This window comes from Pholis gunnellus, assembly GCF_910591455.1.
Source record: "Pholis gunnellus genome assembly, chromosome: 9".
In the NCBI taxonomy this organism is placed as follows: Eukaryota; Metazoa; Chordata; class Actinopteri; order Perciformes; family Pholidae; genus Pholis; species Pholis gunnellus.
Window position 1 is genome coordinate 1292409 of NC_136535.1, and position 27725 is coordinate 1320133.

The following is a 27725-nucleotide window of genomic DNA, read 5'->3' on the forward strand; positions in this document are numbered from 1 at the left end:
ATACAATTACAACTAATAATAATGGGACTAGTATTAACAACTATAACTACTACCACCAATGGCAGTACTGCTTCTGTCTTACATATTGGGTCATTAAATAAGAAGGAAGTCGAACCTTTACTTACAGTTTATCTCAATTGTTTACACACTAACACTGGCACTTAAGACACAAAGACCACGACATGAACCAATTCTGCTAATATACAAGTACGCTTACTGCTTTACATTCAGATTGCAATTCTAAACCTCACTTAAAAAAAAAGAAAAACACTACACACAATGTTCCAACATGCAACATCTTTGTGAATAGATATCTTTTGCTCTTCAGGACCAAGCTGCTATTTAAAAGTGGAAATTAAATGTACTATTCTCTCTAACTTCTCTCATGGGCAAACATAAGTTGCACAATAATTAAATTAGCAATCAGAGCTTTAGCAATAAAAGGGCCACAGATGGGCTAAGACCACTAATGGCCTAACAATGAGAGACGCTGTCAAACCAGTCTTGAGCGGGTTAGGTTAGGTTGATTACTGTAGTACAGTATTGCAAATGGACTGTAATACTGTAAATGGAAAGAAGCCTCCGTACCATATATGTATGAGATTGGGAACTACTGTATATTCCTAACCTCATTTGTTTTGGCCTATTGAAAGATAGATAAAGAACAGAAGACAGGATGATGCCTTTTTTTCCTGAATGTAGCCATTTTTTAATGTTTGTTGGGATGTATACAGTAATAAAAACATGTTTATATTACAGTCTTTGTGCTTCTATATTTGTGTATGAAAACAGTTCACAACATTTTTTTACAACAGACTTGTACTTTTATGTTACACACTACAGAAAAGCTGCTAAACAAATTGTCATGGTTCTAAGCACAGTAACTATATGTCTGTTTGTCTGTCTGTCTTTCTAGTCCCTGGTCATTCATAGTAGTGTTTTACATTAATGCTGGCGTTTTACATTCATGCTGGTGTTTTACATTCATACTAGTGTTTTACATTCATGCTGGTGTTTTACATTCATACTAGTGTTTTACATTAATGCTAGTGTTTTACATTAATGCTGGTGTTTTACATTAATGCTAGTGTTTTATATTCATACTAGTGTTTTACATTAATGCTAGTGTTTTACATTAATGCTGGTGTTTTACATTAATGCTAGTGTTTTACATTCATGCTGGTGTTTTACATTAATGCTAGTGTTTTACATTAATGCTGGTGTTTTACATTCATACTAGTGTTTTACATTCATGCTGGTGTTTTACATTCATACTAGTGTTTTACATTAATGCTGGTGTTTTACATTCATGCTGGTGTTTTACATTCATGCTGGTGTTTTACATTAATGCTGGTGTTTTACATTCATACTAGTGTTTTACATTAATGCTGGTGTTTTACATTAATGCTGGTGTTTTACATTAATGCTGTTGTTTTACATTCATGCTGGTGTTTTACATTCATACTAGTGTTTTACAATCATACTAGTGTTTAACATTAATGCTGGTGTTTTACATTCATACTAGTGTTTTACATTAATGCTGGTGTTTTACATTAATGCTGGTGTTTTACATTCATACTAGTGTTTTACATTCATGCTGGTGTTTTACATTCATACCAGTGTTTTACATTCATACTGGTGTTTTACATAGTGTGTAATGACGCACCGCCTTTAACTATGCTTCAGACAGTATTTGAGATGTGATGAAGGTACCAAGGAAAACACACACACACACACACAATGTTATTGTATATATTTATTGTAGGACTGAACGCTGGGAGCCATGTGCATAGCCGGGACAAAGAGATGTTCCTTTAGTTCTTTCTCCGAACAAACAAATAGACAACTGCAATGAGTGACTGATTGAACAGGCCAGATTGTAACCATGTCTAATTAGTTATGTGGCAGAACAAAAGACTGTATATACTGTATATTGCCAAGTTAAAGATAAAGGTTAATTTAAATATTGCAACAACTCACCTCTGCTTGTTTTCTCTTCCCAGGCTGTTCGGGCAAAATACGTCCCTGGGTGCACCAATTTATAGTTCCGGGAAGTACCAACCACAGGAAGCAGGTAAAGGGAAGTGAAGATATGTGTAGCTCTGTTTATTTAGATCAATTAACTGTTTATAATTTACTTCATTAGGGATTGTAAATATTTGTAAATTATTATTGATATCTTTGGGTTGGTGAAATCATGTAAATATTTATTGTACATATATTGTTATCGATATACTTACCTGTAGATGGTATGTCGGGGCTAATTAGAGTGACCAGGTGTATAAAACAAGCTAATTGTGTTTGTGTAGGGAGACTGGGGGAGACGAGTGGACTATAGACACTGGTGTGATGTTAGAATATCAAAATAAGTGAAGCTTCATCTGAAACCTCTCCTGGACTCCTGGGCCCTATTCCTCGTACGTGGTTGAACTAAGTCGATCAAATGTCCTATTATCCAGCTTAAATTAACTCGATGATTGACATCAGGCTATCTCGGTTCCTCAAAGGCTGATCCGCGCTCAAACAGTCTCGTTAATTCGAGCCAGATGTCAGACAACAGGATCATTGCGCGTGCTCGTCTTACTTCAAAAGGGGGAAGCGTCGATCACCGAAACCATGATTTTCTAACAGTACAACGGCAAATAAACTCAAAGAAAGAGCCTCTTTTTTCTCCGCTGACAAGCAGGAGATGATCATGAACACATACGAAGAATTCAAGACCATAATCATGGCGAAATCTAACGCTGCGAGGGCTAGACAAGAAGCATGGCAAAATATCGCAGACGTCGTTAAATGCGCAAGTATTGGGAAAATGTATAGGTTAATTTTAAGAGCCTCATCACCCCAATCAATCAGATGATATTTCTTTAAGTAGGCTTAATGGAATGTATCATCCAATGAGATCTTATAGCGAAAATAATTATCTCAACTCTTTCAGAATAAGTAGATAAAAACAAGCCCAAAGAGTATCTAACTGATACGAATTAATAGATACTTATGAGGATATATGTACTGTATGCGCTTATGTATCATGTATATATATATATATATATATATGTATATATATATGTGTGTATATACATGCGTAGATGTGTAGATTACCATATAGAATAGGAGTTTGAATATGCGTGTGAATCTGTGTATGGGCGGATCAGTATGTATGTATTATTCATAATAAGCGGTGAAAATAAATTGTGTGTAATTCTCTCTATTCTTATCATGAGTCCACCTTAATCATGTTCTACAATAATGATATCTATGGTGTACTAATAATACTGTCACATCATTATGAGTGCTTTCAACCATCATGTAGTTGCAACCCAGCCATCAAGAGGACACGGGAGCAAGTAAAACCTAAGCACAAAAACATTCAGAATGGTGAGTCGATACAACATGTGCCATGGTAATGTAATGAACACATCCATAAGTTTCTTAAGCGCCAAATAAACTTTATGAACAACACGGCATGCAGCGGCTTTCCCGATATTCTATATAAAAAGCGCGAGGCTCTGATACAGTCCGTGAGACAGTAGATGGCGTGTGGTGTTCAATGTACGGCTCGAATCGATAGCGCTCGTACAGCAAGTCATCATGATGTGATAACGGATCTTGGCGATCTCGAAGAACTCTCTCCCTATAAAACGCTAATCTAACTAATATCGCTTCCTCATCGATGGGATCTCTGAGGAAGGGAGCTGACACTTTTTTCCGGGGGAGTGGCAGCTTATCCAGCGGATCTAGCTCAAGCCTGCTCTGGAGCAGGTTCAGGCTTATGGATGTGTTGCTATGGTGATTTTTCCAAACTTGCTGCGAGGAACCGAAAAGCCTCACTTATGTAATCTCATCCTGAAAATTATCCGGCTAACTCAGTTAGCCACGTACGAGGAATAGGGCCCTGATCAGCTCATTTTTCTCCATGGCATTCATGCTGGTGTTTTACATTCATACTAGTGTTTTACATTCATACTGGTGTTTTACATTCATACTAGTGTTTTACATTCATACTAGTGTTTTACATTCATGCTGGTGTTTTACATTCATACTGGTGTTTTACATTCATACTAGTGTTTTACATTCATACTAGTGTTTTACATTCATGCTGGTGTTTTACATTCATACTAGTGTTTTACATTCATACTAGTGTTTTACATTCATGCTAGTGTTTTACATTCATACTAGTGTTTTACATTCATGCTGGTGTTTTACATTAATGCTGGTGTTTTACATTCATACTAGTGTTTTACATTCATGCTGGTGTTTTACATTCATACTAGTGTTTTACATTCATACTAGTGTTTTACATTCATACTAGTGTTTTACATTCATGCTGGTGTTTTACATTCATACTAGTGTTTTACATTCATACTAGTGTTTTACATTCATACTAGTGTTTTACATTCATGCTGGTGTTTTACATTTATACTAGTGTTTTACATTCATACTAGTGTTTTACATTCATGCTGGTGTTTTACATTTATACTAGTGTTTTACATTCATACTAGTGTTTTACATTCATACTAGTGTTTTACATTCATGCTGGTGTTTTACATTAATGCTGGTGTTTTACATTCATACTAGTGTTTTACATTCATACTAGTGTTTTACATTCATACTAGTGTTTTACATTCATGCTGGTGTTTTACATTCATGCTGGTGTTTTACATTCATACTAGTGTTTTACATTCATACTAGTGTTTTACATTAATGCTGGTGTTTTACATTCATGCTGGTGTTTTACATTCATACTGGTGTTTTACATTAATGCTGGTGTTTTACATGCATGCTGGTGTTTTACATTCATACTAGTGTTTTACATTAATGCTAGTGTTTTACATTCATACTAGTGTTTTACATTCATACTGGTGTTTTACATTCATACTAGTGTTTTACATTCATACTAGTGTTTTACATTCATGCTGGTGTTTTACATGCATGCTGGTGTTTTACATTCATACTAGTGTTTTACATTAATGCTAGTGTTTTACATTCATACTAGTGTTTTACATTCATGCTGATGTTTTACATTCATGCTGGTGTTTTACATTAATGCTGGTGTTTTACATTAATGCTGGTGTTTTACATTAATACTGGTGTTTTACATTCATACTAGTGTTTTACATTCATACTAGTGTTTTACATTAATGCTGGTGTTTTACATTAATGCTGGTGTTTTACATTCATACTCGTGTTTTACATTCATACTAGTGTTTTACATTCATGCTGGTGTTTTACATTCATGCTAGTGTTTTACATTCATACTAGTGTTTACATTCATACTAGTGTTTTACATTAATGCTGGTGTTTTACATTAATGCTGGTGTTTTACATTCATACTAGTGTTTACATTCATACTAGTGTTTTACATTAATGCTGGTGTTTTACATTAATGCTGGTGTTTTACATTCATACTAGTGTTTTACATTCATACTAGTGTTTTACATTAATGCTGGTGTTTTACATTCATACTGGTGTTTTACATTCATGCTAGTGTTTTACATTCATACTGGTGTTTTACATTCATGCTAGTTTTTTACATTCATACTAGTGTTTTACATTCATACTAGTGTTTTACATTAATGCTGGTGTTTTACATTAATGCTGGTGTTTTACATTAATGCTGGTGTTTTACATTCATACTGGTGTTTTACATTCATACCAATGTTTTACATTCACACATCCGTGTTCAACTGGTTCTTAGAAATGTCTATTCCTATGATGATGTGTGTGTGTGTGTGTGTTAGAATTATGAGAATATGAGGTATGCTTTCAGAAAAGGTCTGTAAACATTTGATAAGTGCTAATAAAAGTTACTACCACACTTAATTAAATGCCCTGCACATGAAACTTAAAAAAAAGTATAGTAAAGGTATTTAAGTATGAAATGGCACATGTAAATATTGAAAGTAAAAGTACTTAATACAGAAAAGCAAACTTTACTTTTGATTTGTAGTTGGTTGAGGCTGAGCACATTTTTGGACATTTTGTATCGGGCTGCAACTAATGACTATTTTCAATATGGATCAATCATATATGTTTTTGGCTTGTAAATATTCAGAAAATAATGAAAAATGCCATCACATTTACTCAGAGCCAGAAGAGACAATTTTGCAATATTTGTTTTGTCCAACCAACACTTAAAACCTCAAAACTATTAAATACAGATACAAATACATACAATACATTTTCAGCATGGAAAATATCAAAACAATTAAGAAAATAGTCGAGTTATCGTTTCTGCTATACATGTTCACGTTTTCTCGTGCAGTAATCTTCAATTGCAAGGTAATTATGAATTAAAGCTCTCAAATAATTATAATGGAATAAATAGCAAAAAGTTTACATCTGACTTGGAGTAGAAAGTGACACGAGAAGAAAGTATAAATACCTCACATTTACTTGAGTATGTGTACTTAGTAAGCATTGGTAAATGATGTGTGTTTTCGCTATTTGTAAAAAAAAAACACAGAGGCCTAACATCACAACATATCTAAAGGAGTGCCTCTTGAGGAAAAGAGTGGCTGTTATTTTATAGGCTGGAACACAGAGCCTACCATTAAGAGCACTGCTGAACCAATAGCAGCAGGCGCCATCACAATATCTCACATTGTAACAGTTCTATATATATATATATATAATGTAACTTTTTCAAAAATAGTTTTTCAGAAAAAACGTTTTCTACATATTAGAATACAAACATGTGATTCCTGGTGGTCGGCATCAGCAACAACAAAACCATTCCACAATTGTGTAGCCCAAGCAGGAGTCAAAGTAACAGCAACACAAGACACATCTCTGCCTCGTGACTGATGGGTCATTTGTAGCCCTTGCCAGCAGAGGGAGGCAGTGATCTGTTGTCTTTCTTTAGTTTGGCCAAATGGGCAGAATATGATCACCTCAGGATAGCTTGTAGATAGAAACATTCATAATTCTAATATTTATAGGATTTATTCATTTTTATCCCAAATTGTCAGAGTTTCAGTCTCCAAAAACCTATGTCCAGTTGAGCTTCACGCAGCAGGTCAGAACTTTAGTGAGACAAGGCTTACAGTTTTATGACGCTGTACTTTTCTTGGATATTTTCCATAACAATCATTCAATTTAAGAAGGCTTTGTGAATGTTGATACAAATGTTTTTTCAATTCAAGCTTGTTAGCCCTATATAACGGGATACACTGACTTCCACACCCACAGGTAATTGTAATAATTGTTGGTATTTTTAATATTCAGCCTTAGCCTTAGTCCTGCGTTTATCTTATTATTATTATTATTATTGGCTTCTGTCAGAGTATACAGAAACCCACTAACTGTCTTAACCACACCCTTGACCTTGTTCTGGTATATGGCATTGAAATTTAACATTTATTAGTCCTTTTATCAAATCATTATTTAATAACTTACTAATACATTCTTACTAACGAACTACAGAGCATTCAGGAAAAGTTTCTACACTAGATGTCTACATGATAGTGCTGTAGCTAAATTAAAGGAAGTGATTCAATTAAATGCCTTGTTTCAATATAACAGTGATTGTACTTTAGATCGTCCCAGATTGATCATCTTGTCAATAGTGTTATAGGCTCACTGTGAATGACACTCAACTCTATTGCCCCTATGAAGGCTAAGAAAATAAAACAAAATAAGTTATTTTCATTGTATTACCCTCAAAAACTAGCAAATTAAAGCAAACATCACACAAACTTGAAAAGGATATGGCGTTCCACCAATTTGAAAGAATCTTGGTTCGTCTCGGGAGATAGTCTTAAAAGCAGTGGCGGCTGGCCAATATAGGGCCATGGGGCCTGGCCCCACCTTGAGCCACAAAAAAAACCTATTATACAAATTGTCAATATTTGTGTTTTTTAATCATGGAATGTACCCAGCAATATGTGTAAAATATGATATCTGCGCAAAATATATACTTTTCCTGCTCGTCTTCCCCGCCTGTCTGCGCGTCCTCTCCGCCTGTGTGCACGTCTCAGCAGAGCTGGGGTCATCGAGAATTGGCCCAAAAGAGGCGGGTCTATGAAGCAGTTTAGCCAATTGCTGATTAAAGATATAAATGAGTGACATACAATTTAGCCAATCAGTGTCCTCAAACTGTTGGCCCCAAACTGCGCGTTCTCGTCAGGAGAAGTCTCTACCGGCAGCGCGAACGCCAGCGCGAGCACTGCTCCTCCAAGGCCGGTATGAGAGGAGAACTTTGGCAAAGAAACTTCAGGCCAAACAGCTGATCCTAGATCAGCCTGACCTCACAATCAGACAGCAGACTAGCAGGAAAGAGAAGCAGTACATGCGAAGCTTCTGTAGTAGCTGTGCCAGACAGGTTTGGCTAGCTGGATGCAGTCATGCTAATAACGTATTTAGCTTTTTAAAACACCGGGGACAGATCCAGCACGGACAGTTAGGGAGTGAGGGATGAGGAGGTAAGGAAACATGAGAACACCAGTGTAGGGAGTGAGGGAGGAGGAGGTAAGGAAACATGAGAACACCAGGGCACACATGGAGAACTCTGTCAAGCTACATATTAGGCAAAGTGAACATCTTTTCTTCTATATAGTTGTCCTCCGTCTCATTTGCTTAACTTGGTCATGGAGGCATCACCATTTAATTGAGATGGTAAATTAACAGTGAAAACTCATAGCTTATATCTATATACAGTTGTGTGAAAAAGTGTTTGCCCCCTTCCTGATTTCTTATTTTTTGCATGTTTGTCACACTTAAATGTTTCAGATCATCAAACAAATTTAAATATTAGACAAAGATAACACAAAATGCAGTTTTTAAATGAAGGTTTTTATTATTAAGGGGAAAAAAAAAATCCAAACCTACATGGCCCTGTGTGAAAAAGTGATTGCCCCCCCTGTTAAAACATAAATTAACTGTGGTTTATCACATCTTTGGAAAGCTGAGTTCTATTTCTCTAGCCACACCCAGGCCTGATTACTGCCACACCTGTTCTCAATCAAGAAATCACTTAAATAGGACCTGCCTGACAAAGTGAGGTAGACCAAAAGATCCTCAAAAGCTAGACATCATGCTGCGATCCAAAGAAATTCAGGAACAAATTAGAAACAAAGTAATTGAGATCTATCGGTCTGGAAAAAGTTACAAAGCCATTTCTAAAGCTTTGGGACTCCAGCGAACCACAGTGAGAGCCATTATCCACAAATGGCGAAAACATGGAACAGTGGTGAACCTTCCCAGGAGTGGCCGGCCGACCAGAATTACCCCAAGAGCGCAGCGACGACTCATCCAAGAGGTCACAAAAGACCCCAGAACAACATCCAAAGAACTGCAGGCCTCACTTGCCTCAATTAAGGTCAGTGTTCATGACTCCACCATAAGAAAGAGACTGGGCAAAAATGGCCTGCATGGCAGAGTTCCAAGACGAAAACCACTGCTGAGCAAAAAGAACATAAAGGCTCGTCTCAGTTTTGCCAGAAAACATCTTGATGATCCCCAAGACTTTTGGGAAAATACTCTGTGGACTGACGAGACAAAAGTTGAACTTTTTGGAAGGTGTATGTCCCATTACATCTGGCGTACAAGTAACACGGCATTTCAGAAAAGGAACATCATACCAACAGTAACATATGGTGGTGGTAGTGTGATGGTCTGGGGCTGTTTTGCTGCTTCAGGACCTGGAAGACTTTCTGTGGTAAATGGAACCATGAATTCTGCTGTCTACCAAAAAATCCTGAAGGAGAATGTCCGGCCATCTGTTCGTGACCTCAAGCTGAAGTGCACTTGGGTTCTGCAGCAGGACAATGATCCAAAACACACCAGCAAGTCCACCTCTGAATGGCTTAAGAAAAACAAAATGAAGACTTTGGAGTGGCCTAGTCAAAGCCCCGACCTGAATACGATTGAGATACTGTGGCATGACCTTAAAAAGACGGTTCATGCTCGAAAACCCTCCAATGTGGCTGAATTACAACAATTCTGCAAAGATGAGTGGGCCAAAATTCCTCTACAGCGCTGTAAAAGACTCATTGCCAGTTATCGCAAACGCTTGATTGCAGTTGTTGCTGCTAAGGGTGGCCCAACCAGTTATTAGGTTTAGGGGGCAATCACTTTTTCACACAGGGCCATGTAGGTTTGGATTTTGTTTCCCCCTTAATAAAAACCTTCATTTAAAAACTGCATTTTGTGTTATCTTTGTCTAATATTTAAAATTGTTTGATCTGAAACATTTAAGTGTGACAAACATGCAAAAAGATAAGAAATCAGGAAGGGGGCAAACACTTTTTTACACAACTGTATGTAGGTGTGTGTTTTATAGTATACTGAATTATTATTATATGATATTTTATACTGTATGTGTGTCTATATATTATACTGAATTCCCTGTGAGGATGACCAAAATAAGATGTCCTGACTCATTTATCAAAGTGTTATTTACTGTTTTTTTTCGTGTTGGAATAAATGTTAAATATTTAACTGCAAAGTAGTAATGCGTGTTTGATACCTTAATTTCTTTGCATTAAATCATTCTGGGATGTTTGCTGAACTTGATTGGATGGCCCTACCTAGAAAATGTTCCACCAGCCGCCACTGTGTACAGGGACCCATTATTTTATACACAAATCAAATGATTCTTTATAAATGAAATATTTATTTGACTAACTACATAAACAGAAAATATTTTGAATAATACTTTTGACGACTGTCTGCAGTGTTCGGGCTATGCACGGTATGACGGTATGTGGAAATTCATATCTTACGTGAAATTGAAACCGGTATACCGCCCAGCACTAATTTGGGGCTATACAAAATGAATTGAATTGAATAGAAGGCACAGGATTGCCAATCAGGAACATGATGCCAGAGAAGAGGCGGAACCGGCAGATGGAGAGATCTGGCATGCAGGATTCAAAGTTATCAATCCTATTTGTAGTCTTTTAGAAACAGGTGAAGGAAGTTACTACTTCAGGTTCCTGTGTCTCAGGCTGGATGTCCTCTCCGCCTGAAGAGATGTGCTCGCAGTGGTCCTTCGAGCCTGCAGACGGACAGAGCTGCCCACCCCTCAACATCAAAGACCAGAGTTGAAGTCCGCGTGGAAGAGAGGGGAGAGCTGACGTCTTCTTGCTTTATCTCAGAAAGGGGGTGCAGTTTTATAACGGGAACAGCAAAACGACATTTGAGGATTTGCCTTTTTTGTGGGTGTCTTGTTCTCTGTATGTCATTTGAACACAAAATACAATTATACAAGACATAGCATATTTTGCAGATTTGTGGAGTTTTGCCTTTTGTGTGTTTGTGTTTATATTTGTGTGTAGAGTTCCGTCCAGCAGAGGAGCCCCAAATTCCGCAAAGTTTCTTTTAGCTTGCAGTGCAGATGTTTATTTCTATATTTACATACAGACTACAAAGGGACGTCTGAGTGAATAAACTAATGTAAGAAACAACCATCCTAGAAATATGGTCATTTATTTACTCTGTAAACATTATGAAATTAGTCATCTGAAGAAAAAAAACATTACTTTATGAAAGTTCTAGTAAATTTGCATGTTGTGTTAAACAAAAATAGACAAAGCACATAAGGAAATGTCAGCTGCATCCGTATCTGTCTCCTCCACACAGTGTCCTTACCATCCGCGTGATATGACAAAAAGTATACCTCTGATATCTGCAGGGACCAGCATTAGCTCACATTTTTAAACTTAAATTTGATACTAACTAGAAATGCACACGCAATGTAAAAGCAACTGCATCAAGCTTTCTTTCCTCCAGACGTCTATAACTCTTCTCATTAAGAAAACAGATTAATACTTATTTTTGTAGTTCACATGAAGGAAGCACTGTTGTATTATTTGTATGGCTTTTAAGAGTCGTAATGCCAATGCATTGCTATATACTTTTATCTCTCAGGGCATTGGCAACTTTGACAGTTTTTGTCTACTGCATCTTTATTGTACCACTGTAATGCCTTGTTGGCTACGTATTGGTTTAAGCTGATTGCAGCTGACTGCAGCACTATTACAAGCAAGCAAAAATGATTCCTTGGGGACAATAAGTATTTTTCTTTTCTTATCCCAAAAATGATGAACTATAAATGATTATTGTTAAAAAGATGAGTTCAGAAATCCATTTTAATCAATAACATTGAATTTGACACTAAACTATATTCAACTGCAGTCACTTTCAGTGTCAAGACATTTTGTTGATTGGAATTGTGTTAAATTTCTTTAAAATCATGTCATTGGGTGAATCATGAGGGGATAACAATAGAAAAGATCACAAAAATAACCATGTACTCTCTTACATGCTAACAAGGAGACAAGTGATTCAGCAAATGAGACACATTGTCAAAGTATCCATTGTTTTATCTGAACAGCAACTTTTATTGAAGATGTTTATGAAGTAGCTTAATAAGTACTTTATGTACATTAATCAAAAATAGGTTGATTATTATTAATTGCATCACACCAGCTTGGATACATATTATCATAGGACAATATATACTGTATGTTTGAACAACAGTATGGTCTGCATTTAGACGCAATATCCAAACACTGGCAATATGAGCAACAGCTTACCCTGGTGCATATTTCCTTTAGCTTCAGAGAAAGTTTAATGCATGGGATGTCACTAAAAGTGTTACACTAAACTGATGCTGATAAACCAAGTACAAATCAAAATGTCTTCGTCTGTAATTCTGCATGTGACATATGAATGTATGAAATCCGGATGGTCATTCTAAAATATGAATGAAAACGTCCCCATGGGAATTTGATATTGTTTATGGTTCAGTAACATCCTGAAAAATATGTCTAATTGCTTTCGTTCTGAGAGTGAATTGGGAAAATTGATACCAATTAGTGTCTTCAGCAGAGAGCTGGAGCCAGGTCTTGTGGTTAGCCTAGCTAGAGATAAACACTGGAAGCAGGGAGGACACAGCTAGTCAGGCTTTGTTCAAAGTGAATAAGAAATGTCAACAGCTCACTCGAAACAATCCAATTGTGTAACATTGCCTTTGCCACTACTTGTTGCTGTGAGCCTGTCTCTGCGAGGAAGCTTCTGCGTTTGTTCATTAGCTAACATTGTATAAATGAGTAACCTATGGTGTTCTCCAACAATTGACATGACTTTGACCCAAGCAATGAAAAAAAAGGAAACATAGAAACTGCAAAGCTCTTCTCCACAGATATTTTCCACATCTAACAGCTACACCGGCTAATTTTACTATGGCAACGACCTGTGCAGTTGCAGCGGCCGGTAGCTCCCATAAACTTTACATTTATGACAAGAATACACTCAATCTTCCGGCCACTAGGCTAGACCAGCCGAACCAAGCGCCAACCCAGAACATTATTCCACTACCCAGCCTGCTCCTAGCTAATGTCCGGTCACTGGAAAATAAGATGGTTGAAAGCGGAAACAGGCTAACCCAGAAAAAGGAAATCAAAGACTGTTGTGCAAACATCTTTAAAGAATCCTGGCTTCATCATTACATCCCGAATAAAGTTATTGCATTTGATGGCCCGACTGTATACCGCGCCGACAGAACGCAAGACTCTGGTAAGAAGAGGAGAGGCGAACTGTGTGTTAACATCAATGATGCTTAGTACTCAAACTTAGTCAGAGTTGATGGACAATGTTTCCCTGATGTTGAATTTTTAAAGCAAAGATGTTAGGCATATTGTCTGCTCAGAGAATTCAGTGTTTTTGTTTTTGCTGTTTACATTACAAGTCATTAGCAGATGCAGGACAGATCATCTGGATGGTATTCTTATTATAGCTGGTGATTATAATCAAACAAACCTCAGATCTGTTTGACCTAAATTTGAACCGCATGTCCACATCTCCACCAGAGGAAACATAATACTGGACCACGTTTACACAAATATTCCTGGCAGCTACAAAGCCCTCCCCCGCCCCCACTTTGGACAGTCAGACCATATTTATCAGCTCCTGCTGACTACATATGCCCTGCTAATTAAACGGGCCAAACCATCAGCAAAAAATGGAAGTGTGGGCAGATGAAGCTGCAGCTGCTCTACAGGACTGTTTTGAATGTACAGACTGGCACATGTTCAGGAATGCCGCCACCACGGAGAATGACATCATGACATTTGCTCCAAGTCTAGACTTTGAATTGACTTCAAATTGTGTGTAATCGCATCGCAAAAAAGCAAGTGTAGCGCTTTTTTATGAACACACCATAACGGTGGGCGGAAGGGGTGGTGGAACAAACCGATGTATCCCGTGTGAAACCAAACACCATGTGATGCTATGTCACTGAGTCACATGACGTTATGTCCGCACCTTAAGTTGTGTCGTTTTTCCATCCCCATCCAAGTAGTTTTGTTAACTAAACCTAACCGCCACAATTTTGTTACAACCTTTACCACGACTGTTTCACAACATTAATCACATGCTAACGCTCTGCATCAAGATACTACAGCAAAGGCTACTGTGATCTCAGAGAGTTAGTTACTAGTTAGGCTACTTTGCAGATTCAGATTCTTATTACAAAAAACAAATTAACTAATAAACTATGATTTACCGTATTATTAAGTACATAGCCTAATAATAATAATAATAATAATAAATAATTAAATTAGCTTAACCTATACCAGCTGCAACATTAAAGTGATGGACACATTAATGATTCAACAATTATAATCCAATGATATATTATGCAATAGTTAACTGTCGTGCAGGGAAACTGCACGACTGTCACTCCATGCAGGAAGAGAGGGCGCAGTGAGCAGCGTGGGGTGCTGTAAAGTTGACACGGCCGGAGCCGCGAGCCACTTTCAATCTCACTTTCAGAGCCAAACTAGAACCGGTTTCTGTGCACTGTGGGGGAAATGCGCACAGAAAGGGCCAAGCCAGCCCACCCGAAAAGTGTAGAAATATTTTCAGTTAATTATGAAACTGGCAGGGCAGAATATACTTTGGTGGGCCAGAGTATATGTAGTGAATGGGAAACACTGGGGATGAGATCCCGTGGTTCTTTGAGCTATAGAGGTGTTAGTGGGTTTTTGAAGCCAAGCTAGCTGTTTCCCCTTGCATCGAGTCTTCATGCTAAGCTAGACTAAACATGTCCTGCTCCGTACTTGATACACAGACATGAGGAAGATATCAATATTCTCATTTTAATCTCATGAAGAGAAAGCTATTCCTTTTAGGGCCTTTTATTTAAAGCACATTCTGATTTCTTATGGTTTCATCATTTTAAAGAGCAACTTTTCTTTGGCACACTCATGCTATTGTTTTGCTGACATTCAATTGTGAGATTTTACTTTTAATAGACATCCCATGAATCCAAGCAAAATGGTGGTATGAGACATATAGTGTATAATGTCATAACACAATGTAACATCTGTGGTTATGCACTTAATGGCACTAGCCCTGCATTGATTCCCTCTGCTTTCTGAGATGATACTTTTCACTGAAAGTCCTCAGAATGCGAGCACAGGATTAAAAACTGTACAAACTGCTGCTGCTGAACTGTTACTGTTGAAGAGATAGAAAAATAATCCAGTGGCCCAGCCTTTCCAGGGGTAGTGTGGTGTCTCTGTTGGGTAAATAAAGGGAGGCTCATATTCAGTGTACAGAGAACAGGGAGGTGTCAAGGGAGTCACCAAAGGTGTGAGTCTGACAGACGTTGAAAAGGCCAGCAGGCTTCTTATCTGTTCATACTGAAACACACACACTGGTGTCTTCAGATCGAAACCTCGTATTCTCTTGTTTCCTGCGGAGAGAAAAAGCACATGAGGTCACAGAGGGAGCTGCTTATACAACACAGAGCAACACAACTTAAAGTGACTGAGCCTCAAATTTTTATAAAATTTAAATTAAAGGCTGAGGGAGTGTTATTCTTTTTTTTCTCCATATTGACAACAAATTCCCATGAAAAGACTATGTGTGTCCATCTCTCAATCAATTATTTCTGACTCCCCTACTTTTCAGCTTCAAGCCCATTGGTTCCGACCGAAGAAGTAAATCTTTAAAAACAGCTCAGAAATATGCAGTAGTTTGAAAGAATATGCCACCGTAGGTTTGAGCAACCAAACAGGAGAAAATAGTGTATTTGTTGGGGACTATTTTCAGCAACAAATGAATCCACATTTCTGAGTATTTGTGGTAGCCGGACGGTGTATGTGGGATTGAGCCAAACTAAACTACAGTCTTTGTGTTCATTGTAATGAAAGAACATTTCACCCAGTGCAACAGCGGGCTCATTGATGTGTTGAACTTGTAAGTATACTCTCATTATTGAATTGACTGCATAGCAGATTTGTTGACCATACAAAAAGCATATAAGTATATCGCCAGACCTATCCTTTACATCCATGACACTTGACACTTTAACTTGGAGTTAATGCAATGGATTTGATGTGAACTATTTCTCTTGTCACAGCATTCAGGACTTAGTCCTAAGTTCTGTTTTTCTTAGTTTATCATTTGTCAGTGTTTATAGTTTTATTTTGTGTTACTTACCTCCCCTCTCATTTCAGATAACTTCACTTCCTGCCTTTGTGTGTTTTCTCGCCACTGTGAATGTCTGCCCCACCCCTGACTGACCCCACCTGTTTCTCCTACATCTCCCCGGTGTATTTAAACCCTGGAATACCATGTCACTGTGCCAGTTTGTCTAAGTCCTCTGTGTCAAGGGTTCCAGCGATTCCCCTTGTGTTCCTAGTTTTTCTGATCTCTGCCTGTTTTTTGTTAACTACGTTTTTGCCTCTTTTTTTTGCCCTGCCTGATTTGTTTGCCTGTTTTGACTGCCTTCTTGTGTACCGAACCTCTGCCTACAAGTAAAGATGGTTTTCCCTACACCTTATCCTGTGTTTTTGGTCCTGCATTTAAGTCCTGTTTCTCGATGTGGTTCACTGGTCGTAACAAGACTAACTCACCTCATTGTTCTTCAGGATTGCCAGCATGGAAGAAGAAGAAAAATAATAACTCAACACCAAGAAATGTCATTAGATGGAGTGACGCTGAACCCTATAAATAATTATAAACAATATTGTCCAAGGGGATTCACTATTATATTGGTAGAATGCTGTATTGGTATTTTGAAAACACATTAAAAAAGAGTTCTTAATTATAGATACAAAAATGTGCTATTATAATAGTTGGAATTAATGGAGTTATGGAGATCCTCAGTCAATTATCATGCACTGCTATTTACCTGAGAAGATTTAAGGTAAAACTCTCAAAAACCTATTCAAATGAGACATTGACTTTGAGAGGAGGGAACCAGACAATATCAACAAGACAGGGCCACAACATCACAGAATAAACCCAACCCTATTTATTGAACCCTAACTACATATTGTACATTGGCCTGGGGCAATTGCCCACTCTGTCTGGTTGGTAATGTCCAGGGCCCTGGAAACTCCAGGCTTATGTGTGCCAACTCATCTATGCTAATTTAATTGAAATTGTAATTTAGAAATACACACCAAAAAATTACAACTGACATGAAGGGCCTTTAAGTGGGTTCTACTCATAGACTGTGTATAAGAAGTGGTCGTAATCACCGCAACGTCACCAATTTGTATGTGGACTATGGTTTTGAAGCCTCTAGTTTGGCATTTTAGCCACTGTAATCCTATTTTTTGCCTTGAAAGACCTTCCTTGGTCTCAAACCAAGGGTCCAGTGATGATGGGTATTGGGAGAGAGAAGCTATGAGGAACAGGGGAACACTGCAGATAGACAAAAAGCCTGTAGAATAATGCAGCAGACCGAAGACCCTGCACCAGGCCCAGTCAAACACAGATGAGCAAACAAAGTTGACTCACTGTTGTCTCATACACTGAGTTGTCGAACATAGATTCTCCAGTGATGTTTTCATATGGTAAGTTGGAGGACTGCAGTGACTTCTTCTGAACCCTGAGTACAGACAAAGAATACATTCATGACAAAGAAGGAAAAATATACATTTCATAATCCTATGTAGGAAGTCATTAATCAATCCTGGAATAATGGTAGCAACATTCATGTATTGAATACACCTCTTTAATACGGAAGGACAAATCATGGACTATACGTTTTGAATTATTTTTGGTGTCTCTGCATCATACAGTATATTCTGGTTGGGTGACACGCTGCTCTATGTTTCGTCATTGGGTACTGAAATCATTGATCCTAATCCTATGACAGCTATTTTTAAAATACAGTTGACTAAATATAGTTGTATTTTCTTCTCTTTGAGTACAATCACTCTCTTTAGTCCAAGAGGTCAGAAACTAATGTTACCAAAAGATCACATTCACCATTCAGGACATTCTATTTACTGAATACCTTTTTCCTTGGAGGGGATGTGCATGGTGTTACATTGCTAAAACTGTGTTGACATACTTCTGCACCTGGTCTAATGAGTCAGTCATTGTCTCAAATCCAGTGCTAATAAGGAAAGGTGTAGGCCAATCCGCAATAGCGGTGTTGTGAAGGTGGATGATATAATGAAGGATCAGCGACACTTTAGGGGGGCAAATTACCTCACCACAACAAGCTATTGTAGCCGCGTTGTTTAGTTGTTTTGGCTAACACGTTAGCAAACAGTGGTCTATTTACTGTGGTGCACTCATGTAGCATCATTAGCATTCATCTGTCGTGCTTTTTCACACTGTAATACTTACTCTCCTTTAGCTCTGGTTTGGTCGACACCAACTCGTGAGAAAAATATCTGGCTCTTTATCAGCTAAATGTTCCACTATGTTCACCAGCCGATCGCTAACTTAGACAGCATACAGTGGGATACAATTAGAGTGCAGTACTAGCAATTATGTCATGCCTCTTAGCAATATTCACATTTATATGTATCTCATATTTATTCGATTGTCAGTATTATTGGCCTACGTCCTCTTGTATGTTGTGTCTGTGTTCTTGCCCTCTACTGTAAACAAAATATCCCCTCCAGGGACAATAAATATGAACTGAACTGTACATAAAAACAGTTTTCTTTCTATTTTTGTCTGTTATGTTAACTTTTTTCTAATTATTGGACAGTTATTTGTGTTTTCACTGTCCAATTTTAGTTTCTTATCTCACAAGTCCAATCCTTTTCTATCCATGAATGTATTATGTCTTTAAATGTTTTGTTACTTGTGCATTTAAAGAATAAGCAACTAACTAATTCACTCTGGAAACAGTGCACCTAATTGATATGTAATACAAAGGGAACTATACAATTGACAACTGATACAATCATGCTTTGTTGTGTTACATCAGTGAGTAGCAGAGGCCACATTTATAAACATGTCAACATTATTTCCCTTCTTCACTGATCATTTGAACCTACTTTGAGATGTAGAGGTAGATTCCAATGATGAGGATGAGGAGGAGGATGATGGGGATGAAGACAGCAAATGCTACTTGGGCCACCTCCATTCTTAGGTCTGCAGTAGACACTATTGGAGAAAGAAAGGGACATTTTACTCAGTGACAGGTAAAATGTTTTCCATTCATTTTGTTTGGAACAAACTCTTCTGCTGTATTTGTATGTCATGTTTTGGAACACTCAGCAGAAGTTAATTCATTAGCAAATTAAATCAAGGTTGTTTATTATAGTTGGTGAAAACTTGAAATATTGTTAGCACAAATATCTGTTAGGATGGTCTTTGCTCATGAAAACTTTAGTAAAATGAACTTCTTGGCATAACTTACCATCAAATCTGTGCTCATCATACTCCGCCGGATGTGCTGAGAGGAATACAGTAGCAATGTAAAACAAGGGGGAAAAAAAGGGCTTAATAAATTTCAAAATCATAAAAAAAGAAATAGTGATCAGCTCAACTCATTCTGGCTGACCTTTTTCTTCACAAAAGAAAATTCAACAAACTTCTTCCCCTTGACTTTTTGGAAGATGAACCAAAATGTGCAATTCTAATTCATAAGAGTTAAAGGTTTCTTCAGTAAACTCAGTGAATATGGTGTTGTATTTGTACCTCATTCCCATGCGCACAATGGGACATTTTGAGCACATGGAAAGAAGTTTAGTAAACATACAAAATATATTGTGTCATAAAATGATTGTCATGCAAATACTTATTTAATTTAAACAAACAAAAAAAGTTATTTATTTTTATAAACTCATGATTCATGCATGTGCTACTCTACTATAAATGTAGATTGATTAGTACTGTGTGCAGTTAACCCTAGAACACTATTGTGACAATAGTATCACCATCACTAACGTTGGGTATATTTTACCCGATATGATATACCCGATAAAAAATACTTCTCATCAAAATATATTAAAGTACAACTATACATGGCAAATTGAAGCACTCTTCTTTTATTTTTCTCTATACAACGTCTCATAAAACGAAAAAAAGGTATCATGGGGGGACCCTATAAAAAGGCTCTGAAATTAGTGAAAAATTAGGGAATCATTAACGAAAACTTCATAAAAAAATAAATAATGGAGCTGGGAACTTGTTCTTCGGTCCACCCGTTCTTAGGACATGTGAGCCTTGTCCGGTGAAGGCAGTCTTAATATAATATAATATCCATATAATATCTACCTGAAAAATAAATGAATTTCTATCACTAATGTCGGGTGAAAATCACCCGAACACGTGCCTGTTGAAAAAAACAGGGATGGGAGCAAGGAAACACGCCTACTTTCAATGACATCAGTAAGCAGCATGAAGCTACCCAAAGACCCACGCAACTCAGACAGCAGCAACACAATGCAAATCACGTGAACACAGTCGCATGTGTGAAAATCACCCGACGATAGTGTTCTAGGGTATCCCACAAAATAGATTTGTATGTAATCCACATAATCATGAACCAGACTGCAAAAGCCCACATAAGGCCAGGGGTCAGGGTGGTGGATGTGTCAAACAAAAAACGGTCGTTAAAGGAAACGCACAAAAAAAGAGTTAAGATTTAGTTATACAGCTAATGTTACCTGACTAATATCTATCAACCACCTTATAGTGTGCTTGAGATTTAACACACAAAATAAAATGTTTGATTTTGATGGATAAATTTACAGGAATAGTTAAAATATTAATTTTATTAAAGTGCAAAAACAGAAAATATAGCCAAGCAGGCTGACCCAGACTTCCCTCTCGCCCGCAACATTTTCCAGCTCATACTAGGGGATCCCGAGGCGTTCCCAGGCCAGCTGGGAGATATAATCCCTCCAGCGTGTTCTGGGTCTTCCCCGGGGTCTCCTCCCAGTTGGACGTGCCCAGAAAACCTCCAGTGGGAGGCGTCCAGGAGGCATCCTAATTAGATGCCCGAACCACCTCAGCTGACTCCTTTCGACGCGAAGGAGTAGCGGCTCGACTCCAAGTTCCCTCCTGATGTCCGAGCTCCTTACCCTATCTCTAAGGCTGAGCCCGGCCACCCTACGGAGGAAACTCATTTCGGCCACTTGTAGCCGCGACCTTGTCCTTTCGGTCACGACCCAGAGTTTGTGACCATAGGTGAGGGTAGGAACGTAGACCGACCAGTAAATTGCGAGCTTCGCCTTCTGGCTCAGCTCCCTCTTCACCAAGATGGTCCGGTGCAGCGCCTGCTTTACTGCTGCAGCCGCACCGATCCGCCTGTCGATCTCCCGCTCCATCTTACCCTCACTCATGAACAACACCCCGAGATACTTGAACTCCTTCACTTGCGGTAGGCACTCCGTCCCCACCTGGAGGGAGCAATCCACTGGTTTCTGGCAGAGCACCATGGCCTGAGATTTGGAGGTGCTAACTTTCATCCCCGCTGCTTCACACTCGGCTGCAAACCGCCCCAGTGAATGCTGGAGGTCACGATCCGAGGAGGCCAACAGGACCACATCGTCTGCATATAGCAGAGAGGTGATCCCGAGACCCCTGCCCCCGGCTGCGCCTAGCTATCCTGTCACAAACAGGACTGGTGACAAAGGGCAGCCCTGGCCGAGAATGCGGACACAGCTCCTACTGCAGTCGTACAGAGACCAGATCACCCGCACGGGTCCGGCACCCCATACTCCCGCAGCACCCCCCACAAGAATCCCCGAGGGACCCGGTCGAAAGCCTTCTCCAAGTCCACAAAGCACATGTAGACTGGTTGGGCAAACTCCCAGAACCCCTCCAGTAGTCTTGCGAGGGTAAAGAGCTGGTTCACTGTCCCACGGCCGGGACGGAATCCACACTGCTCCTCTTGAATCCGAGGTTCGACAAACGGTTGGAGCCTCCTTTCCAGCACCCTGGCATAAGCTTTCCCCGGGAGGCTGAGTAGTGTGATACCCCGGTAATTCGAGCACACTCTCCGTTCCCCCTTTTTGAAGATGGGAACCACCACCCCGGTCTGCCAGTCCATGGGCACTGATCCCGGCCCCCATGCGACTCTGAAGAGGCTAGGAAAGTCTACATCCACAAACTCCTTGTTTTGGAGAGATTTCTGCTGGAATAATGGGACCCGATCCTTTATTAACCCAACCAGAAATCCAAATGTAGTGGGTCTCAGCATTACATTTTTTACATTACAGTCATTTAGCAGACACTTTTATCCAAAGCGACTTACAATAAGTATATTCAACATCGGTTTTCAAGAGAACTACTAGTCACCAGAAGTCATAAGTGCATCTCCTTTTTTCAAAAAATCTAAGAGCATAAACCAGAGCCAAAGTACAGTGCAGAAACAAACGAATGCAATAAGTGCAACAAACTAGTATGAATACAATAAATGCTAAGTAAGTGCTAAGTGGAAGGCTGAGGGTAGGCCTTCTTGAAGAGGTGAGTTTTCAGCCTGCGCCAAAAGATGAGCAGCAACTCTGCTGTCCTGACGTCAGTGGGGAGATCATTCCACCATTGTGGGGCCAGGACAGAAAACAGCCGTGACCGGGTCGATCGGCTGTAGGGACCTCTGAGCGAGGCAGTAGAGCGAAGTGGTCGGGCGGGGTTGTAGGGCTTGACCATGGCCTGGAGATAGGAAGGAGCTGTTCCATTCACTGCCCTGTAGGCTAGCACCAGATTAAACTGGATGCGAGCACTTACAGGTAGCCAGTGTAGAGAATGGAGAAGGGAAGTTGTGTGGGAGAACACGCAGCGATACGTGCCTCCACTTGAGTGTCACCGGGGGGAAATGACAAGACCAGCTGGGTGTCATCGACATAACAATGGTAAGAGAAGTCATGCGAGCGAATAACAGAACCCAGAGATGTTGTGTAGAGCGAGAAGAGAAGGGGGCCCAGGACTGAACCTTGTGGAACCCCCGTAGTCAGCTTGCGTGGTTCCGACACGGCCCCCCTCCATGTCACCTGGTAGGATCGACCTGTCAGGTAGGTTGCAAACAGGGAGAGTGCAGAGCCTGAGACGACCATCCCCTCGAGGGTGGAGAGGAGGATCTGGTGGTTCACAGTGTCAAACGCCACAGACAGGTCCAGGAGAATCAGGACAGAGGAGAGAGAGTTTGCTCCAGCACTCCTGCTGGAGGAAGTGTGGATCAGTGTCGGCAGACCATGCACATATTTTAGTTCTTGTCCACATGTTAAGCCTTTTATGAAAGCAGTGGGCTATTTAGTCTCAGAGATTCTGGAATTTTTATCTGATTTTTCTTTAACTTTTTGTATCTTGGAAATATTCCTAAAGGTTGCAGTAAAAGCAATACATACATTTAGAAGATTTTTATGGCTGGTAAAAACTATAAAAAATGCTGACTCCAGAGGAACGCTCCCTCTATTGTCCTTCTTGTCTACATAATCAACTATCTGCTCAATGCAGAAAATGATAAGGGCTGATACACACACAAACGTGTGAATACTGGGAGTCCTGGCACTTTTTTTTCCACTTCAAGCACTGCTTCATGGCCATTGTAAATTACTGTACATTAATAGTTTTAATGCTTTAGGCTTTAGCTGTGTTGATGAAATCATCAAGTAAACTAACTATTTATTCACCACTTTTTATCTGGCAGAACGTAGCAAGCCACCTATCAAGATAGCTAAGTTGCAAGCTAATATATAACAGATGCAAATTCATAAAACTAGGTATGGAACCAAAACTGTAAAAAATAATTACATGTGGGGGGTGTGCCTTACCTCTCCCAGTGCATACTGCCATAGTAACTAATGAATTGGAGGCAAAACAGTCAAACATAAATTATCTACTCTAATATAAAAATCTGCTGAAATTTTGGCACACTGTAACTCTGAGCAAATGTGAACCTGAGAGTGCAGAGCTGAGATGTTGAGAGAACCAGAGAGACATTTGAGCTAATCTCCATGGGTTCGCAAGCACACAACAGGGACATTCATAAGAGGGGAAATTAGCAAAACTGAGTGAAAGATATCATTGTGGGTTTTTGTGGATGTTAGTGTGAGGATAACATATTGTTTTACTTATTCAAATGAATATCTCTGAAAAATATAATTTATCTGCGTGTAGAAAATATTTTTTGGCTCTAAATATCCCATCACACGCTCAGGAATGAGGCACATATGTAACAGCACAAGTAAGTGTCAGTCCATTACTTTGGGGATGCACAGCATCTGGACTGTGAATCCTCAGAGACATCTTTACTAAAAGTCTGCACATGGCAAACACGTCTTCACTGGCACCCTGACAGGTATCTGTCTCCAGTCTGGATGTTTTGTGTGCTTTGATCAGCATGCAAGCTCAAACTAAACGCCACTCTTTAGTTATTTCAGCCTCTAGACTGGAACAACCTTCTTCAAAGTGTTAGGACAACAAAATTCAGAAAATAATACAAACACTATTCCTCTCCGGCCTCTGACTGTGACTGATGTGTTCATCCTGCTTTTTTGAAACATGTTCAGTCTTCTTGGTTTAGCTTAGTTTCTTGATTTTTTAAACTGTCTTTTGACTGTCCCAATGCCCACACCAGAATGTAATGTATGATGGAATTTTTGAGTCAGTGTGCGAACAAGTGCACAAGATAATGGCTAGTTCCTGGCAAAGGTTATGACTAATGCCATATATGAAGCTATATAATACACACACACACACACACACACACACACACACACACATACTATAAGTCAGTGGAGGGCCGTCAGGGCCTGCAAAGCCTTCTCTGCTGGCCTAAACAGAATCACAAAGTTATAGCTATTTTATAATGTAATAATTTTTCACAAATACACTACATGTATTATAATTTCCCAGCCAGTAAAGGGATTTGTATGAAAGGTATTTCTGGCTGACAGCATCGGAGAAGCGTTGCACATTTTATGGCTAAGAATGCGTTTTATTTGCAACTGAGCATCTTGGTGTTTGGAGCTGTTTGGAGCATCTCTACGCTAACCTGGGGTGGCTAAGCAAAGCAGCAACAAGGCAGTATAGCACGGCAGGATACTTACAAGCTACGGTGCTTTTGAAAACTTTTGGAGAGACCCGAGTGGATCTACAACTCAACAAACACGTTCGCAGGAGGAGCTCTGGCTGGAACTGAACCGCACCGATGTTCTGTACAACCGCGGTATTAAACTATGTTAACAAAGAAAGGAGGATGGACTTTGTGTTTAAGTGAACAGCAGCTTTGGTAAATGAAGTGCTTTTGTGTTTTTACATCTTGTGGAGAATTTAAGAATTAAAAGCATTATTTAGTAGAATTTATAACACCCTTAGTGGTGAATAGAGGTGTCACAATAATAAAAGGTAAAATATGTTAGTCACAAAATATTTACTAAAGAATGAATAATATGTTTACATGAAGGATGTTATAGGTTACAGTATATTGACACATTGAATGTATTGAAATCATGAAAGCATAATCACTGGAGGATTTAAACACTGAAGAATAGCCATCAGGGAAAGTTAAGGAATTCAAGGCGAGGCTTTTCGGAGACAACTGATGAGAAGCAGACTGCCATAAAACAACAGAGAGGACTCCTGGTTAGGACCATGCGGCCGCAGGACAGAGGGCAGGTCAGAGGTGATGTCACAAGGAGCCCAGCCACAGAGATGAGCAGTGGATCGATGAAGGAGGGGTCAGAGCGATTGGAAGCCAATCACTGACCCCAGAAGACGGCCTTTGTGTTTTACGACAGATTTCGGACACTTTCCGACCATCAAAGGACATAAAAGGAATGTTTGCGAGGGCGTGCGCCAGGCCATGGCACTTCGCTTTTCAGAACCCGACTAGGTCGGACCTGTGAGTGGAGTTGCACGTGGTCTCTGCTCTCGAGATGCATACGATTGATAGTGTATTTTAGATTATAATTGTCAGCATCAGTTTACAGTTGTTATTGTTTAATTAAATACTGTTTTGAATTTGGACCGGATCGAGTTACTTTTTGATGCGCCTGCGCAGAAAGAAGTAAACACAGCAGCGGCCTTGCGGTTCCTCCAGTAGCTTCAGCCTCAACAATCTGCAGTAACGTTACTACTGTGTTCATTTGTCTATGGTGTCGTTTTTATGATATGGTTAATATTGTTCCCTCTGATGTGAATAATATTTGAATGGTTCGTGCGCTTCAGTGTGCGGCGGAATCCGTGTTTTAGCGCCGCAGTGTTGCTGGATTGATTTGTCATGCTTTGTTGTCATATAAATATATGTGACTGGTTCTTGTGAGTTTGTTCTTGTCATTGTGTTAATTACATTGATTTTGACTATATGCATTTTCTTTTTAAGACGAATTATCCCGTCATGCGTGGGGTTAGGGTCGGACATTTGATTCTCTGTTTGGGGGTTTGTTTTGTTTTACAAAGTCAGAATTAAGGTCTGGAGAAATGAGGATTGCGTGGCGATTGCTTTAGCCCTGTTTGAATCAGTAGGGAACAGCTAAACGCTGCGGGGAGAGTTTGTAGCTTGTGTGCTGCTGTTGTTTTCCTGCTAAGCTAGTTTATCGTTGCATGTAGAATATTTTTCTTCTGGGGTCGTGTATTGTTACAACCCTAGAAACAAATAACCGTAGCTGTGGCGTCATAATGAGGTTATTAGGAGGTGGTTCAACTATAGTAGGACAGCACTGAAGGCCCAGGTATAAAATGCACGGCCCGCCACAGCTATAAGTATAAGGAAGCGAGGAGAACTGGTCTCGCCCTTATTTTTTGTGTTCGGTCAGTAGTCACTACAGCAGTTAACACTGGCAGCTCTGGAAGAACCATTCATAAATAAATTAAATTAAATAAACGGGCTGTTGTAAAAAGTTGACACCATGACGTGCACTGCTGCGCATCAACATTCTGAGTGCAATTGGCAGGGCGAGGGGACAGCTGAGGACAAAGACACTACCAACACATACAAAGGTGAAATGTTCATTCTGAACACATTCAGTCCAGACCAAAGCAGCCAAGCAGCCAAGAGCCACAGAACCCCCTCGCAGGTCAATCTGATCATACATTTAACAGCTCACACCGGTAATCTGCTCAAATTCAAAATAATGCTGTAACAGACTAGACATGCGTTTCATTTTCTTTTTCAAATTATACTGCACTGCATAATGAAATTAATGAGTGAATCAATAGAACCATATTAATGAATGAAGTTTTCACTTCAAAAGTTTAAATAAAAATGTATTTTAGTTTGCATGAGCACTATTGTTGCAAAGAAAGGCCATAAGGATTTGAATTTTAGGTAAATATCTATAAATGTTGAAATGGAGTTGATATGTTATGGAGGGGTTTAAGGGGCCTGAACCATCATGAACCACCTATCTGGATTATTAAGGTTTCAGTTTGCCTCCTTTTAAAAAGGCAATTTTTATTTCTATTCACCGAATCAGTCCACCTGAGCTGAGCCCAAAATGGTTATATAGGATTTCATAGATTGTCATATTTTCAATGGCCTTAAATTAGATCATGTAGTTAAAGAAGCA

General features: G+C 39.3%; 1 protein-coding gene across 1 annotated transcript in view; it reads right to left on the minus strand.

Moving 5' to 3' along the window:
• Window positions 1-15673: 15673 nt before the first annotated feature.
• Window positions 15674-27725, minus strand: part of LOC306701114 (seizure protein 6 homolog) — a gene marked incomplete at both ends in the record, with an annotated part of 284116 nt that continues 272064 nt past the window's right edge. The window contains 4 exons of the mRNA XM_079166361.1: window positions 15674-15703; window positions 17761-17851; window positions 19263-19371; window positions 19628-19663. Coding sequence (XP_079022487.1) covers window positions 15674-15703; window positions 17761-17851; window positions 19263-19371; window positions 19628-19663 — 266 coding nt within the window. The remainder of the gene's footprint in view (window positions 15704-17760; window positions 17852-19262; window positions 19372-19627; window positions 19664-27725) is intronic.